Below are 16,735 nucleotides of genomic sequence, written 5' to 3' on the forward strand. Positions count from 1 at the left end.
ACATTGCATTATCCACTTTCATTCCCTGGGGAGTTACCCGGACCCTACCAGTACCATTTTCCTTGCCTCCCCTTTATGTTAATATTGACCTTATGGTTTTTTTTGTTCCTAAAATGAAAGTAGTTCGTGCACATGCACAAACATACAACGACTCATTCAAGCACAGAGAGTGAATTTCCTGATGACAGAGGACTGTTGTTGCTCATCTCTAACGGCGAAGGTTGCTGTAGATACAGAGCGACACAGTGTCGGGGGTTTGATGGATCAGCGTCCGGCTGACCTGGAAAGCTGCTCAGAATACTGATCGCCTCTGAACATTGATGTGAGTGTGTTAGCATGAGAGACACAGTGGAAAGGAGACAAGGGGAACAGATGAATTGTGGGATACTTGTGTGAGAATGCAATGGTATCCACGTCAGACAAATTTTTCTTTCCTTTTTTTTGGTGCACGCGAGTGTCTATGTGTGTGTGCCGCCGCAAATGTTTATGCATTTGTGCATTCCAACGCAATTGAGTGCATCCGCCGGTGTCTTCTTATCTTCTGCTCACTGTAAGCAGCCAGCAGTGCACCACCCAGGCTTGCCTGCTTCATATCAATCTACTTGATGTTAGAGCAACAATGTGGAACCACTGTCAAGGCATCACCGAGCACTCAGCCAGGAACAACAACAGAAAGGCACTCCACTAAAAACTGTTTGCTAGCTCATCCTCTCCAATGAATTGTAATGTGAAAACCTCAAAACCCTTTTCCTTGGAAGATGAACCAAACAAACAAAAAAAAAAAACATAGCTGAAGCACTACTCTTAGAATAGTGTAAAATTAAATCCAACCATGTCTCACTGGAAACAGCCCCACTTGGGATTGAGAATGAATATTGTGGCTCAGTATTTAGGGTGGAGCGTGTGGGTTGCGAATATAAATGAAGAGGATTTGGAGTGGCATAAATTGAGTGCAGGCAAATCCTACCTGTGTAAATAAGAATGATTTCAAAATCTCATTTTTTGTGTTGTTTTGTGCTTTTTTTTGAAAGCAAGGCAAGATGATCAAAAAGTGATTTATGTTCCTTTCACACCACTCAATAGCCTATGATGGCTGTAACGGGACAGGCTGTGCTGTATGTGTGTGTGTGTGTGTGTGTGTGTGTGTGTGTGTGTGTGTGTATGTGTGTGTGTGTGTGTGTGTGTGGCGTATGTGCAGGTGTATATGCATGAAAGACAAAGAGAGCAAGAGAGAGAATCCCAGTGTTACTGAACATGGAAATTATTCATTATGGAGCTTAAGCACTGGCTGCCAAATTAAACAAAGGGGGAAAGGAAAGATGATTTGTGTTTGTAATTGGAGAGCTGCAGAAAAAGAGAAGAAGTACAGAGAGGGCTAACAAAGGAAGGAGACAGCAGGAGTAACCTTGGCAGGTGAGTCTGAATTAAAAAACAACAAAAAAAAGCCACTTGAGAGAATGTTAATCTCCCAACACAGCAAAACCTCCAAACCCTTTCGGTGGAAGGGCTCGCTCTGGCTAAGAATTCAATTACCAGAACCATATAAACCTTTTCTTGTTGAATATTGGATACTTTTCCTGAATACTGGATAGCTTTGAGCCCCATATGTGCGTTTAATAAAGAATACTATCCTAATAATTTAACAGCAGAATTGGGCTTGAATCGTACTCGGCGCTAGACTGGAAGAGAAGTATAAAACTCCAACTCCTCGGTCTCCCTCTTTTAATCTTTGTCCCCTGTCTTTTTCCCCTCATTCCCCCCACGTACATTCATTTCCTTCCTCTTCTCCCATCCATTTAATGTCTTCCTCTCACTTTCTCATCTGCCTAAAGAAGTCACTTTTTCATCATCTTTTTTTCCCCCTCCTCTCTCCAATCTCATGCTGACCTAGATGATCTGATGAGGCGTGTCAGTCCAACATGGAGTGATGTTCTTCAAACCCCATGCACACATGAACACGCGGGCACAGAAACACTCACGTACAAACATAAATACCATGTCCTAGAAGATTATGGGTCATGTATTTTAGGTTTGTAACATGCGCCAATCTTCTTGAACATTATTGCATTTTGGAAGAAATTACTTGTTTTACTGATCTATCTATCTTTGTATCTACGTTGTATCTATTTATGAGAATATATATATATTTATTAGGGGTGCAACGATACACAAAATTCAGGGTTCGGTTTGGTTCGATACTTTGGTGTCAAGGTTCGATATTTTTTCAATACAAAAAAATGTTCACGCTTTTTTAATTTGTCATTTATTAAAATTATAAATATATATTTTAACTCAAAAGTACAGTTTTTAAATTTAATGTTGCTGAAACAACAAAGGGATAAAATAATAAATCTATCTGATTGAGGAATCACTCATCTTTGGAAAAGAGAGTTTATTACAGAGAAATGGCTCTTTCCAAAATAAAAGCTATACTATACGCTTCTTCTGGGCTATATTCTCAGCAGCATATTAAACATATCACGTCCCCATAAGGAGAATCATGTGCTAATGGCTGTCTAAACGACTCGGGTAAAGTTTGTAGCATGCGTGCTTGTTGTTTTTGTCTGCTTCCACTTGTCTTTGCACTAGGATGATGTCGGCATAAATGTGCAGTCATATTCGTTGTGTTCCCACTAGTGCTGTCAGCGTTAATCTGAAATGACGTTAACGCCACAACACGGCAAATCTCCGTTAACGAGCTACCGTGGATCGCCCCGTGCATGGGGCTGGACGGCGTCAACATGTTAACAAGCTAACTGCGCTAACGCAGTAGTTCCCACCAATTGAGCATTGCGTGGCACATTCGACATACTGTTTTACTTTTGTCCATGACACGCTTACTTTCAGGGTCAAACTTCACATGAAGACCAAAATAGTTCCAAAGGCCAGATCTGAATGAGGGTGAGGGAGGTTCAATATTCCATGTTGCAACAAGCTTAGCTTCTGTCTTGCTAGCTTGCGCTGCGCTCAGTGGATCTGCGCTGGACAGTGCAGCCTAGGCGGAGTAGTCGAGTGCAGATCCACTGAGCGCACAGACAGCATCGTCAGAAGAAAAGTTGATAAAATAAATTAAAAAATTTTATATAAGCCAAAAGGGGAAAGGTTTTAAAGATGGGGCTGTGTTGTCTACTATATATATATATATATATATATATATATATATATATATATATATATATATATATATATATATAGACAAGACAGTACAATACAATATGTAGACTGTCATGGATTTTGTAAGTGCGTTACGTGCAGTATTACAACACTGACCATCCTCAAACCTAATCAGACATTTAAATCACCCTCACACAGCTGGACATTTAAAAGAAGCTAACGAGTGATAGCTGAAGCTATCCAGAGCTCAGAGCCAGCCACAAGCCAGAAGCCATAGTATGAGCGAAGGATCAAAGCTAAAGGAAATTTATAAGGAGAGAAGAAGAGAAAAGGGCTGATGGCCTGCTATCTGGTGAACTCATAAAAAACTGCTGGGAAATGATGTAAGAACCAGTTATCTGTTATGTGATATAAATCTATTTGTTTGGAAGTGTAAAGATGTCAGGTAAAGGTAGGTGTACAGCACCTCTTTTCAGTTATTTCAGTACAAGAAGAGCCGATAAGTTATTGCAGTTTGAGGGAAATTGTAAAGTTTAATATTTGATTTTATTGTAAAAATAATATTTTGCATTGAATGAAAGTTGTTTTGTTTTGTTAGTTTGTTTGTAAAAGCTGTCATGTTATAGTTCTTAGAAGAAAATCTGAATTGGCAGGTCACAAAAAACAGAAATCACAATGGCCAGAAAAACTGCAATCGGTGCATCTCGATGACAGAGCTGTGGAAGGATGAGATTTTGATGAGTCACACAATGGAATAATTTAATGTTTTGGGGAGTAAAACTGACACTGGGCTGGCTCAGCCCCATCTTTAAAACCTTTCCCCTTTTGGCTTAATCCCCTCATTAATATGCACACCAATAAACAAAGTCAGATTTCCAAAATGGATATGAAAAAACGCAAGGGAGAGACTGTGGGCCCCAAAAAATAGACCCTTCAGGCAAATATGGCTGAAACTGCAGAAAACAGTCATGTGCATGCTACAGGCCCTTTTCAGGCTGTCACCACCATCACTGCCGACAATAGTGGTGGCAGGCAGCACAAAGAGCAGGATGAGGAGAAAGAGAGAGATAAAGGTGACAGAGAAGGAAGTGTAAAACTTTAAGCAAGCTATAATAATGGCTGGCTGCCTGACTAAACAGTCTGTCATTCAAGGCCCCTTGATGAGACTGGTGGTGACCACAGCAGCTGAAGTTTATAAATTCATGCAGAGAAAGCGACACAGACTCAAATTCTGCAGATTTAACTCTGCCTTGTTTTGTCTAAGTTGCTGGTTTTGTGAAAGTTACTTTTTCTGCAGCTCTGAAATGTTGTCTTAATGGAAGAATGTCACAGTTTTGTTCACCGCCATTCCTCAACATTAACGTTAAGCCAGCTGGCAGCATTTCTTGTTTTGTTCATTCATTTATTTGCGTACTGGGCGAGTAGCGTTTGTTTGAGATGTGGAATAAAATGTGTTTCTGAGCCATCGCTTGTTAGGACGATTATAGAAAATATACTGAATCGACATCTCTGCTTTCTTTCACTTATTAAACAACAATTTCTCTATTCTTTGGAGTATATTGATATATCAAAAAACTACATATACTTTCAACAATAGGATATAATCCCTTATTATTTAAATAATAATAATAAATATCCCTTATTATTTAAATAATAAGGGATTATGGGAGTTTACACTTTACTCATGTTAATTTTGTGATCTGTCATGTGTCACACGAATTCTTTGTCTCTCAAACACACTTTCTTTAGGAATTTTTCAAGACGTTCACGTTGCACACTTTGTCTGGAAAACATCTCTGATCTGATCATGACACCTTAATTATTTATCATAATGTACAATTTTAACAATGTCACTTTTAAAAATACATTTATCCCATTTCCTCTTTCTTAATTTTCCTTGATTAATTAAAGCTTCACCAACCTCATGAATTCTGCACAAAGACAGGAGTGCCAGTCTTAAAATGTTTCACTGTGTTTGTTGTGCTACTGTTCATGTGTTTAGCTGCTAGTGAGGTTAAGATGTGTGCCATGTGAAGTTGTGTGTCAACTATCCTGCATAGTACTAAACAACCCCCCCCCACACACACACACACACACACACACTAAATAAAATTTTGGTATCAAAAGGCAACGTCAGAACACAGCATTGGTGTTCGCAGAGAAAATACAGCAATAGACACATTTGTAAAAGATCAGTGGTCGCTAATTAAAAATGTTACGTTTTTATCTAACAGTTAACTTCATATTAAGTTTAGTAAACAGAAAATAATAAGATCAGTACCTCTTTTGTGAACACACTTTCCAACAGAAGCTTCTCAAACAGCAGAAACCTTCCAGCGTAGAAGTGCCTTGAAAAACTGTGTAAAACTTCACCTAAGTTCTCCATAGGTCTACTGATGATTTATGCAGCCTTAATTGCTTCTGTTTACTCATGCTCTCCCAGACCCACTCCATTATTTTGAATATATATATGTGTATATGTGTGTGTGTCTGTGTGTTATTCTCCCCTCAACCATTTCCAAACCAGCACAACCAATCTCTGGTGCTTTTATTCTCCTAAATGTGTAGCTGTAGTAGCCTGTTTCCCATTACAGACCACTTAGTTCCACATACATTCCTCCCTGATTGAACTGTTATTGCTACTAAACAGAAGCCTAAATCCCTACCCCCAGTTCTTCCTCCTTCTTCGCCATCATCCTCTCTCTTCTTATTGCTCTCGCAGTGGCTCTCTCTATTCCCGTCTCACAGGCCATCTCACTGTCTCTGCCTCATCAGTGGATAATTGAAAGCTGAACATCAATACAGCAAATGATTTCAATTCAATTTATTCTGCCCGCTCGAGTCAACATCTACTGGCCCCGTCCATACTGGCATCTTTCACAGGTTTATTCTCACTTTGTAATTTCTCTCCCTGTTTGGACTGTGGCTCATTTTGTGTGAGCATGTGTGTGTTTGAGGGGCTTGATGTGTTGACGAGCTGCCAAAGCCTTCAGTTGCAATCAGCAGGAAAAAGGGAAGGTGGAAAGGAGTGGAAATGAGACAAAAAGGAAAACGAGTGGAAAGATTCACATGTGTGAGCACAGTCAACATGCAAATGTTGAAAATTAGAAAAAGAGAAAAAAAACCAAAAAGATAAGATGAAGAGAGAAGGGAGGCCTCAAGACAGCCTGACAGGAGTAGAAGGAAGAAGCATGTGAGGGTGAGAAGTGGGTAAAACAGAGGGCTAGGAGGGAGGGAGATTGTGCTGATATTTGGTGTTTGGCTAATAAGCTTAGTGGCAGAGCTAAGCGCTAAATGTCAGCCCTGATATATGTCTATAGCTCTGCTTATGCCAGCTCGACACACATTTATACAAGAAAGAAAGACACACACACACACACACGTACTGCAGTAAGATGCCTTGGATGCACAAACATTGCAACGGTGTGTGTGTGTGTGTGTGTGTGTGTGTGTGTGTGTGTGTGTGTGTGTGTGTGTGTGTGTGAGAGAGAGAGAGAGACCCTATATGTGCATCACTTCCTCCCTGTATGTGTCTGGATTCTCAAGTGACACAAGATGCCGTGACCTGAAAATTAAATCTCAATCTGTCTGCCACCTTCTCACCCTGCTCCCCCTTTTCTCTCCCTCCCATCTTTCTCGACATCTCTCTGGCCATTTATTGGGGAATGAATTGTGGCCTATTGGCTGTTTGCAGAGTCCAATCAATTGCTGAGTGTACTATTTACTGTATATGAGAGTTGAGCTCAGTAAACGTTAATGCAGACTGGATTGACGCAAAAGTATCCAGACCCTACAAACACACACGCACGCACATGCATGCTTTTGATTGTTGCCAGGAGTGAACGGCTACAAAAGGTCAGTTAAAGTCACTGCACAGAAAGTGTCAATGTTACCAATGTGCAGATCATCGAACAATAGGAAACCCTCGGGGACTAAAGCAGAAAGCTAGAGAACGCTATTGATTACATGGGCAAAGTGCACACACTAATTACGTTTTTACGTCTGCAAAATGGAAACATAGCAGCGAGAAAGCGAAAATGATTTATCAGTCTGTATGTGTATGGACTGTGTGTGTGCAGATGTATTCATGGCAGATAGCTCCCACTTAGAGCGAAAATTGCTTTTTTTTTTCTTGATATAACAAGAGGAGAGTTTCATCTCCCTTTTTAAACTAATTAAGAAAGTGAAAGAGAGGACAAAAGATAGTAAAAGATAGTGGAAATAGAGGGGGGGTTGGGAGGGTGTATTTAGCTTGTGTGTGTGTGTGTGTGTGTGTGTGTGTGTGTGTGTGTGTGTGTGTGTGTGTGTGTGTGTGTGTGTGTGTACAAGAGAGGGACAAAGAGGACAGAGTGTTTTCGGATTATGCTGAGTTCACATTATTTATTTTACTTCAATGTGTCCCTGAATATGCTGGAGGTTGGTTTATTTGTGTTATATATTCATTAAGAATTAATGCTACACAATTGTATTAATGTATACTGCTATTAAAGCATGACATTAATACATTTTTAATGAGGATTGTCAGAATTTACATGACGAAAATTAGGGCCTAAATCTGGAGCATGTCAGTTTGACGACATGCTCGGCCTTACTGCGTCAAACAGCGCTGCACTCCTGTGTTTACTAGGGAATTGTGTAAGTAGTCCAGTATTTTCATAGTAATTTTCTACTCTTAGTGAGCACCCAAAGTGTTTTTTTACTACATTCACAGACATGAAGACTTGAGGAAGCGAACCTCATGATTAAATCCGTGATGTTTTTCATTTTCAGGTGGCACATTCTCAGTAAAGCTACTTTCAGCTGCTCCCTTGTCACAAGGCGTGACCACATGGTTTGATTTGGTAGAGGATGCCCATCAGCAAGCAAATGCGGAAGGGATTTGCTCCTCTGGCAAGAATCAAGCCAGCAACCTTTCACTTGTCAGGCAAATATGTAAACCGTTACACAGCAGAGCAAGGCTGTCATAGCTAACTGAATCAAAACTAAAAACTTACACTAGATGTGAAAAATACTTTTGATCACCTAAAATAGAAATAGAAATAGGAGAAATTGAAACATTTTTGTGAACTTGTAAAACTATCTAAAATAAAAAAAAGGATCTGTCATTTGTTAAGTATTTGTTAGTTTGGTAAAATTTTATCACAACTTGCCTGATGAGGCTTTGATGGACGAGATTATTGAGACTCGCGATGTCGATGAAGCCTGTGAGTCAACTGCTTTTTAATGTTCTGTGTTTACATTGACCCCAGTCACCCAGCACATGGACTCTTCACCCTCCTTCCCTCTGGGAGGCGCTACAGGAGCCTCCGGACTAACACCACCAGGTACCGGAACAGCTTCTTCCCCACAGCTGTCAGACTCCTGAACTCTGCCTCCTGACATCTGACATCTGACCCACGTTAACACACGGACTGGACATACACACACCCACAATGGACAACTGTACCCTCAGACACACAATAATAACATGGACTGAACCACCACTCACAACCACTAGCACTTTATATAGCCTCTGTAGAAATTACCCACATATCTCACTTATCTTAACTGCACTACTGTATAATTCTGTATAAATAATCATTCTGTAAAATACGATCATTTTTAATTCTACAACTGTTTATAACGTGCATAGTTCACATTTCTGTATAGCTGTATATCTCATATTTCTGTATAGTTTTTTTATCTCATATTTCTGTATAGTTTTTTTTATCTCATATTTCTTTATAGTTTTTCATATTTATATCCTGTTCATAGCCTGTACATCAAATCAAATCAAATCAAAATTTATTTATATAGCACATATTAAAACAATAGTGACCATAGTGCTTCACAGTCAGTAAAAGCATGAGACAGTTAAAACAAACAATAAAAGAGGACAACAAACAATAGGTAACAACACAACAAGCTAGACCAGCCAACTAGACAGAATCAAAAGCCAAAGTAAAAAAAATAAGTTTTAAGACGTGATTTAAAAGACTAGATCGACTCGGCAGTACGACTATGAACAGGGAGGTTATTCCAGAGTCTAGGTGCCACGGATGCAAAGGCCCGGTCACCTCTCGGCTTCATTCGAGTCCTAGGTTGTGCTAGGAGCCTGTGGACGATCTATGAAACTGTACATAGCTTGTACTCACTACAGCCTGTACATACTTATAGTTATAGCATATTCATAACGTACTTCATACCGTGTACATTATAACATACCATAATAGAGCCATTTCTGTAATATACTTACATATCTATATTATTGTTATATATATTTGTAATATATCTATATCATGGCTAAAGCACTTCTGGATGGGTGCAAACTGCATTTCGTTGCCCTGTACCTGTGACATGTGCAGTGACAATAAAGTTGAATTCTATTCTATTCTATTGTAATACCTGCACTGATTGTTCTAAATCTTGCCTCTGACATATGCCCTCCATTCAATAATAATTAAAAAGAGTAAAACTAACACTGAAACTAATAAAAACAAGCACCAGGTACTTTCTTGGCATCATCATAGATTCCTAAGCAGTTCAATTTCACAGATATCAGGGAAAAGTCGAATTTATAAGCTGGAGCCAGCCCATATATCACTCAGCTGATGTTGGCTTATCACAGACATACTCGTGCCACTGTTTGCATTATCCAGCATTTACCGCTATCCTTTTCTTTTGACAGAAAGCAATGCAATAAAAGATGCTCGGGGGGATGTCAACACATAGTTTGTCCAGTACAGCAGTCCCAACTCTATAGTCTGCAGTATTTACAGCAGTATGTCTGCACCACGTAGAAGAGTAGCATCACAACTGGGCATGACAGAAACAATAGAGCCAAATTGAGGTGTGGATGCAGGTGAGGAGTGATGTCTTCACAGAACAGAAAAGATTTCTCAGCATCAAACCCAAAAGTCCTGAATCAATTGGGCTCCAATTTAAGCCATGGCATGAATTAGACAGGCTCTTGCTAAATAGCATGTAATTAACATGACTGATGTGACATGTTCAAAGTGGCCATACTTTTAGAGCCACAGGTGACCCTTTCTGCTGCTACACTTTTCCTGCTAACTCAGTGTATTAATACAATCTGTCTCACTCATCGTAACAATACATAACAAGCAGCGCCCCTAATCACGATGCTGGTTAGACAGAAAAAATTGTGCTCCCTCTAGTATTTGTTCCGTGCCAACCACCTAGTTTTGTCTATTATTAGAAAGCTATTGTTGCTGCAAGGGGAAATGTAAAACACTTCATGTTTGCTGGAGACTTACCTGATTCAAAGCAATTATAAAAATTATGTAGAACTCAATACATACTGATTCCTATTAAGTGTCATTTGAGAGCAGAGCAGCAATTATTGCAATGGAAACGTCGTGCATTATTTCCTTTTAAAACACTTCAGACTTTGTGCTTAAAAGAAGAAAACGGGAAGTACTGAGGAAAAACAGAGAAAATGAGACAAAAAGAAGGAAAGAAAAGAAAAGAAGAAAGAAAACCTGAGCAAGAAAAAAGAAAGACAGACGGAGACAAAGCGGTGCAGAGACAGAAAAAAAAGAGGCAGATTGGGTTGTTGTACGGAGCTGCACTTGACTCTCTGATGTTCGGTGAGTTCTGACAGCTCCTCTAGTTCAGCGCTCCCCTACCTGACACTTCAGTAGAGCCTACTGCTGGTCTATGAGCGTCACTGTGTGCGTCTGTGCACGTGCACGCTCGTGTGGCTTGAGACAGAGGCGGAGAGAGAAAGAGATTGTTTGGGGACAATTCCTGTGAATTTCTCTTGTGTGAGTGCGTGCACTCGTGAGGATGTGCACATGGATGAGTATCTTAACTGCCACCAAAACCTAATTTTGTTCCTTAATTCAAAGCAAAATCGAGTTGAGCTGACATACACAGCAGGGGTAAGTGAGAGGGGGAGGATGCGTGCGCGGAGTGTGCGTGCATGCACGCCCGTGTGTGTGTGTGTGTGTGTGTGTGAGAGAGACAGCAACCCCCCTGTGGTGAGACCTAATTTAAAGTGGGGAGATGAACACAGCTCCACAGTGAGAAGCAGCCCCTGACAGGAACAGAGACAGACAGACACACACAGCAAAAATAAAACAGAATGAACCAGACAGAGAGGAAGCTACCTTTAGAGCGAGAGCAGGAAGCCCTGTTGGTTCTATAAGGTGAAAAAAAAACCTAACTAAAGTGCTGTCTTTCCCTCCCTATATCCATTTGCATGAGAAGTTGTGTGTTTGATTGTGGGCGTGTTTTCTCTGACTCACTGGGTTGAGCAGCACGGTGAGAAACAGCTCTCCCCCACGGATGCTTTTGTCCAGTTCTTTTGGTCCTCCGGGGTATTCCTTATAGTAGATGGTGTGAGTAAACAAGCCACACGTTTGGCGAGGCAGCACCTACACACAAAAACACAGACACAGACATATGATATATTTTCATTTTAAGTCAGAAGTGCGAATAAATAAGACAAATATCATTATCCAGCACTAATTCATGGCAATAATAATGACATTGGGACATCTCTAGCCTTGTTAGACTCCTGGGCTCACTCGTTCAGTATTCCCAGCTCCTTTTTCAGTGGTTTTTATGTTGAGAACTGGATGTATGTGTAAGTCAGTTTACTGGCAAAATAAAGAAACTCTGACACTACTTGGGTCATTCTGTTAATTATATAACTAACACTGCACCATGAAAACATGGCACAACAATGCTGGTCAAAAAAAAATAAATGCATTTTTGTGCTAAATACATATTTTCGGAGGGTACTCGCCCAAATCAATGTATAGAAAACTTCCAGGTTTGCATGCAAATCTTGGGTGGAGATGTTGTGTGAACCTTTTCTCAATGAAGTTTTGGATACCTTTAGTGCAGCATTTAGGCTATATTGATGTTAAAAAAAAACTACAAAATGTTGAATTCACTCTGACCACTATAATAATGACTAATGGGTGAATTTGGGCTTACAGTTTTCACAGAGCATCAGAAAAAAGTGACAGCAAAATAGTTCTGATTTTTTGTAGAGGCTAATGTAGCCTTGAGCCTCTGGCTTCAAGCACAGATGAGGAGCAAGCTACAGACATCTGGTGACCTGGTTTTCATTTTCAGACTTGTAATCTTCATATGACATCTCTTTAAGCAGTTTATCCAATATCAAACCGTAAAGCACTTTATATATATATTTTTGTAATATGGTGTGATCTCAATATTCCTGTGATCACACCTTGTTAAAGTGAGGGAATTCCCATTTAAGAGGCATATGAAACCAACGTGATGCAATGATTTGAAATCGAAAAGCTACAACAGCTGGTCCTATGTGAGCTTCTTTTTTAAACTACAGATCACTCATCCGTTTCAAATGCAACATACAAACAAACCAGGTACAAAGATGGCGTAAAAAATAACAGCAATGACTCGGGTGACGGATGTAAAGATTAAATGATGATAAGATTAAATGTGCAGCTGTGTGTCTGTGTGGCGTTATCCAAACAGAAAATGCAGACATCTGAGCAGGTCATTCTGATGTGTCACACAGCATATGGCATTGTTAACTGCGTACATCTGCAGATGGCTCAAGTCACAGTCTTGCGCAGTTCAACAGACCTTATTCACAACTAGCGCTTTGACTTGGCGTAGGATTAAAAGGAAAGGCGTAATTACTAATGGTTTTATTCAATTCAGGTGTTCCACTTCCAGGCCCTTTGGTATTGTCCGTGCTGGCTAACTGGAACGTAGCCATAATAGAGCCATTATTATTATTATTATTATTATTATTAGGTTCTTAGCTCTACCTTTACTTTCCTCGTAATGACAAGTCAACATGCCGACTGTGAAAAAGGTTTATCAGAGCCCAATTAATGGTGTCAAAAGAAACACCACCCCCTGCATCAAGTGCGCTTGAGCTGTGTGTCCTAAAGTGCTATCCAGCCGAGATGTCTTCACCAAAGCAACAGAGACCTTGTTTTCATGCAGGTGTGCAGCACAAGGCATTGGTGATTAGTTAAATCTTCCTCAGGCACTGTTCAGTTTTTTTCACCTCACCTGCACCTGTTTGGTATTTTGGTAACTTGCTGTTTACTGAAGCAGGAGGAGATGATAACAGATTACTTTTAACCCCACCTCAAGCAGGTGCACTGTGCACCTTTGGCCATAAAAATACATAATAAAAACACCCCACACCCTGTACAAACTGTGTAGCTAGGAACCTACATACAAAAACTGGTCCAAAACGTCAGAAAACTGAACTGAGTAAAGACTGTTTTTTTCACCCCCAAAAGAAGTACTAGAAGTTAGACTGTTCATGCAAACAAACATTATTTCTGTTAATTTAAATGATTTTCCTGCGGAGATATGGAACAATGGGGGAAAATGAGAGGTTGCCAGATCGAGGGTTTTAATGGTTGATAAACTAAATGTCTTTTAATTAGTCCATTAAATGATTAAATGAAGAGAAGAGAAGAGAAGAGAAGAGAAGAGAAGACAAGACAAGACAAGACAAGACAAGACAAGACAAGACAAGACAAGAGAAAGGGTCTTTCAAAATAAGTGCATTAACTTCTTGTGAAGCACTTCTCTGTGTGAAATAGAGAGTAAAAGGCTGGAAGCACAGATATTGGTTTATCTATAAAACACTGCAGAGTCAAAAAGAGAAAGAGGGAGAGAGAGAAAGAGAGATGGAACCGGAGAGAGTGAGAGAGAAGGCCACCAGAGCCACAGACACTCAGCACTATTTCACCAAACCAATTATCCACAGAGCTATAGCTCAAACTGATATAGTACATTTTAAAAAGAAATGCACACACACACACACACACAAGTATGCATGTTTGCACATCTGCACGCGCATGCATACACACAAACACGCAGACACACACGCAGCACAGCCCCATATCTCAGTGTGATTTGTTCTGATACTGTGGGTCCAGTGGGTGGCTCTCAATCTGCTGACAGAGACACACGCGCATGCCGATTTTACAGCCTTAAGACAACTTCCTGTCCTCCTCGGAACAAACAAAGATGGAGCGAGCGGCAGAGGAGAAAGAGATTAATCGACAGAAATTGCGGGAAAAATTGGAAGTGAAAAATGTGAAAGGTAAAGACAACGGGAAGGATGTGAGTGATGTCCCAGAATAGCAAGACAATAGGTCGGGAAGCGAGATGAAGCATCAGAATCTTAAAGTTCATCAGCTAATTTATGGTGAGCTCATTCGAAACTTCATTTTTAACTCGCGTGGAGGTGCACATTTATACACACATGAACCACCACACAAGCTGCCTCTCAGAAAAACTGTTCTGCCTCCGTGAGCTATGCTCTGATTTTGTTTTGTTTTTTCTGGCCTCCCTTTGCTATTTAGTCAGTGTAGCGTGCAATGTCTTGGAGCGAGAGATGGGCCTTTTCAACACACTGGTTACACTTTAAACACAGTTTGATGTCACCACAGTAATGTCGCCTAAGTAGCTGTCGTGTAGCTTTCAGTCACATCACTTGATCTTAATAAAGATCTTGATGAAGCTCGTGTGACACGGGTGCATGGGTGGCGTGTCGGGGCAGCGGTTTGAGCCCAGGCTGGAGCCTTTCTGTGAGGAGCTTTGATGTTCCTCCAGTACAGTAGGTTACCTCCGGGTACTCCAGCATCCTCCCACACTCCCAAAGACATGCATGTTAGGCAAACTGGCTGATTGGATGGACGTGAGGTATGGCCATGGAAGTGCTTTAAATGCACAGAATAGTCTTCTGTGGATAAAAGACTTGTAGTCTGCAGTGCTTTGAGTGGGGTGTAGGGCTAGAAAAGCGCTATGTAAATGCAAGTACTTTACATTATGAAAAAAAGCTTCAGAACAGCTAATAAATTCACCTCGAGGCGAGATTAATTTTTTAAACTGTGTTTTTCCAAAAACCAAAAGCTGGGCAAGTTCATCAAAATGAACATTTTAAGACATCCAATAATACTACTTCCTTTAAACACAGTGTTAATGAGGTTAAATTGAGCTTTTTTTAATATATTATACGATTAATGTGCATTGTTTTGAAGGCTTCTATAGGAGTGATTTAGTCACAGCATGTTTGGGTTACCTCGTAGATCACCAGTGGCAGATTATTCTGATTCACAGACCTGCGTTTAGTGTAGGATGCCGGAGGCAATGTCACCACATGTTTTTTTTTAAATACCATTTCCTCCAACATGTAAATGCAGAGTCTGTACTTAGCAGTGACGGGCGAGTCCATCGGTCCGCGGTCTGATTTTGTGGAAGCAACACGATCAGGAAATCAGTCCCTTCATTTCCTGCCTGAGCTCAGCTGAATATATCTAATTTGCATATGTCCTTGCCCACTGTCAATGTGGATGAATATTTCCAACTGAGAAAACACAAAACAAGTTTGTTTCACTATTCAAAAGTGTGTCATTACAGCCTTCACTTAGGTTTGAAAGACAAAAGGAACAAGTGTTTCAAAGGCAACGCTTGGACAGCGATATCACTCCTGTCAGCTGTAAGCACGGAAATCTCTTTGTTTTGTTTCTGAGCATCTGAAATTGTTTCAGTTTTTCTGTCAGCAGCTTTTCAAGTTCTTCTGACATAAAACACAAACAATTTTATTTGTGGCTTTTCTTCTTTTCCATCTTTCTTTGCGATGTGTTGTTTCGTAAAATTGTTTAACAGGTATGTATCCGCTTTTTTCCCCCTCATGTTTTGCTTTTCTCTTTATTGAATTCATTGATTCATAAGTTTTCATAAATCCTTACTATTGATCACGCACAATAACTTATTATAGCCTGTCAAAAAGTGAGCGTGCCATTGTAATGAGAGGAAGTAGGATTACGTCGATGTCTTTTATGATGCTGTCATGAGAAAATAAAAGTAGACTTCAGGGACTGATTAGAAAATTGACATAGCTGTCTGTTCAAATTGTTTGTTCGAGACCCTTATATGACAGAACAACACGGACCGGTAATTTTGGTGTCAGATGTGATTGGTTCTTTTGTCAATAGGGGAACTGTTGTGCACACTGACAAAGAGCCTGACTGACAAGTGAATGAAGAAAAGAGGGGGAGGCAGGGGGAGGGATGAAGGCAATTTGCTTAGGTGAAATGGGTGACAAAAGTTTTATTCTATTGTCGTCTCAAATGGCGACTGATGAATTATTTATTGGAGCATAAAAGTGCTAAAAATGCTCTCATTACCAAACCTTTTTAGTCTGCGGTACATCCTGCACATATAGAAAATAAACCTAAAGAAAAGCCCAGCCCGTCGACTGCACTGGGAAGCCATTAAATGTTAAATTAACGTGAAGCTGAGCATGCGGTGAGACAAGGTCAAAGAATTCATATCACATACACCTCTGCGTACACAGAGAGGTTACACACCATGCACAGCATCATTGATTTTTTGTTTAGGGGGCCGCAAGAAACAATCATCACGCAATTTACTATTCAGCAAAGACTTATTTAAACACAGACGGGAGTCGTGCGGGTTTTTTCAAAGCAGGATAAAAGAACAGAGCCACAAAGCAAAACATTCAAACAGATTTAAGCTTTTTTTAAGTTCAGCTGCTCCACAAATTTAGAATCTGTTGTTTTAATTCCAGTCAGAGATCTAATATTTATTTCTTTATTTTTTTTCATCTGCAGGGAAGGACACTTGT

General features: G+C 40.1%; 1 protein-coding gene across 2 annotated transcripts in view; it reads right to left on the reverse strand.

Annotated features, from left to right (window-relative positions):
- ndst3 (N-deacetylase/N-sulfotransferase (heparan glucosaminyl) 3) overlaps positions 1-16,735 on the reverse strand; it is a 48,303-nt gene that overhangs the window by 14,154 nt on the left and 17,414 nt on the right. For both annotated transcript variants that reach the window (XM_004549531.3, XM_004549532.3), the window contains exon 6: positions 11,364-11,492. In XM_004549531.3, coding sequence (XP_004549588.3) covers positions 11,364-11,492 — 129 coding nt within the window. The remainder of the gene's footprint in view (positions 1-11,363; positions 11,493-16,735) is intronic.

This window comes from Maylandia zebra, linkage group LG6, assembly GCF_041146795.1.
Source record: "Maylandia zebra isolate NMK-2024a linkage group LG6, Mzebra_GT3a, whole genome shotgun sequence".
NCBI lineage: Eukaryota > Metazoa > Chordata > Actinopteri > Cichliformes > Cichlidae > Maylandia > Maylandia zebra.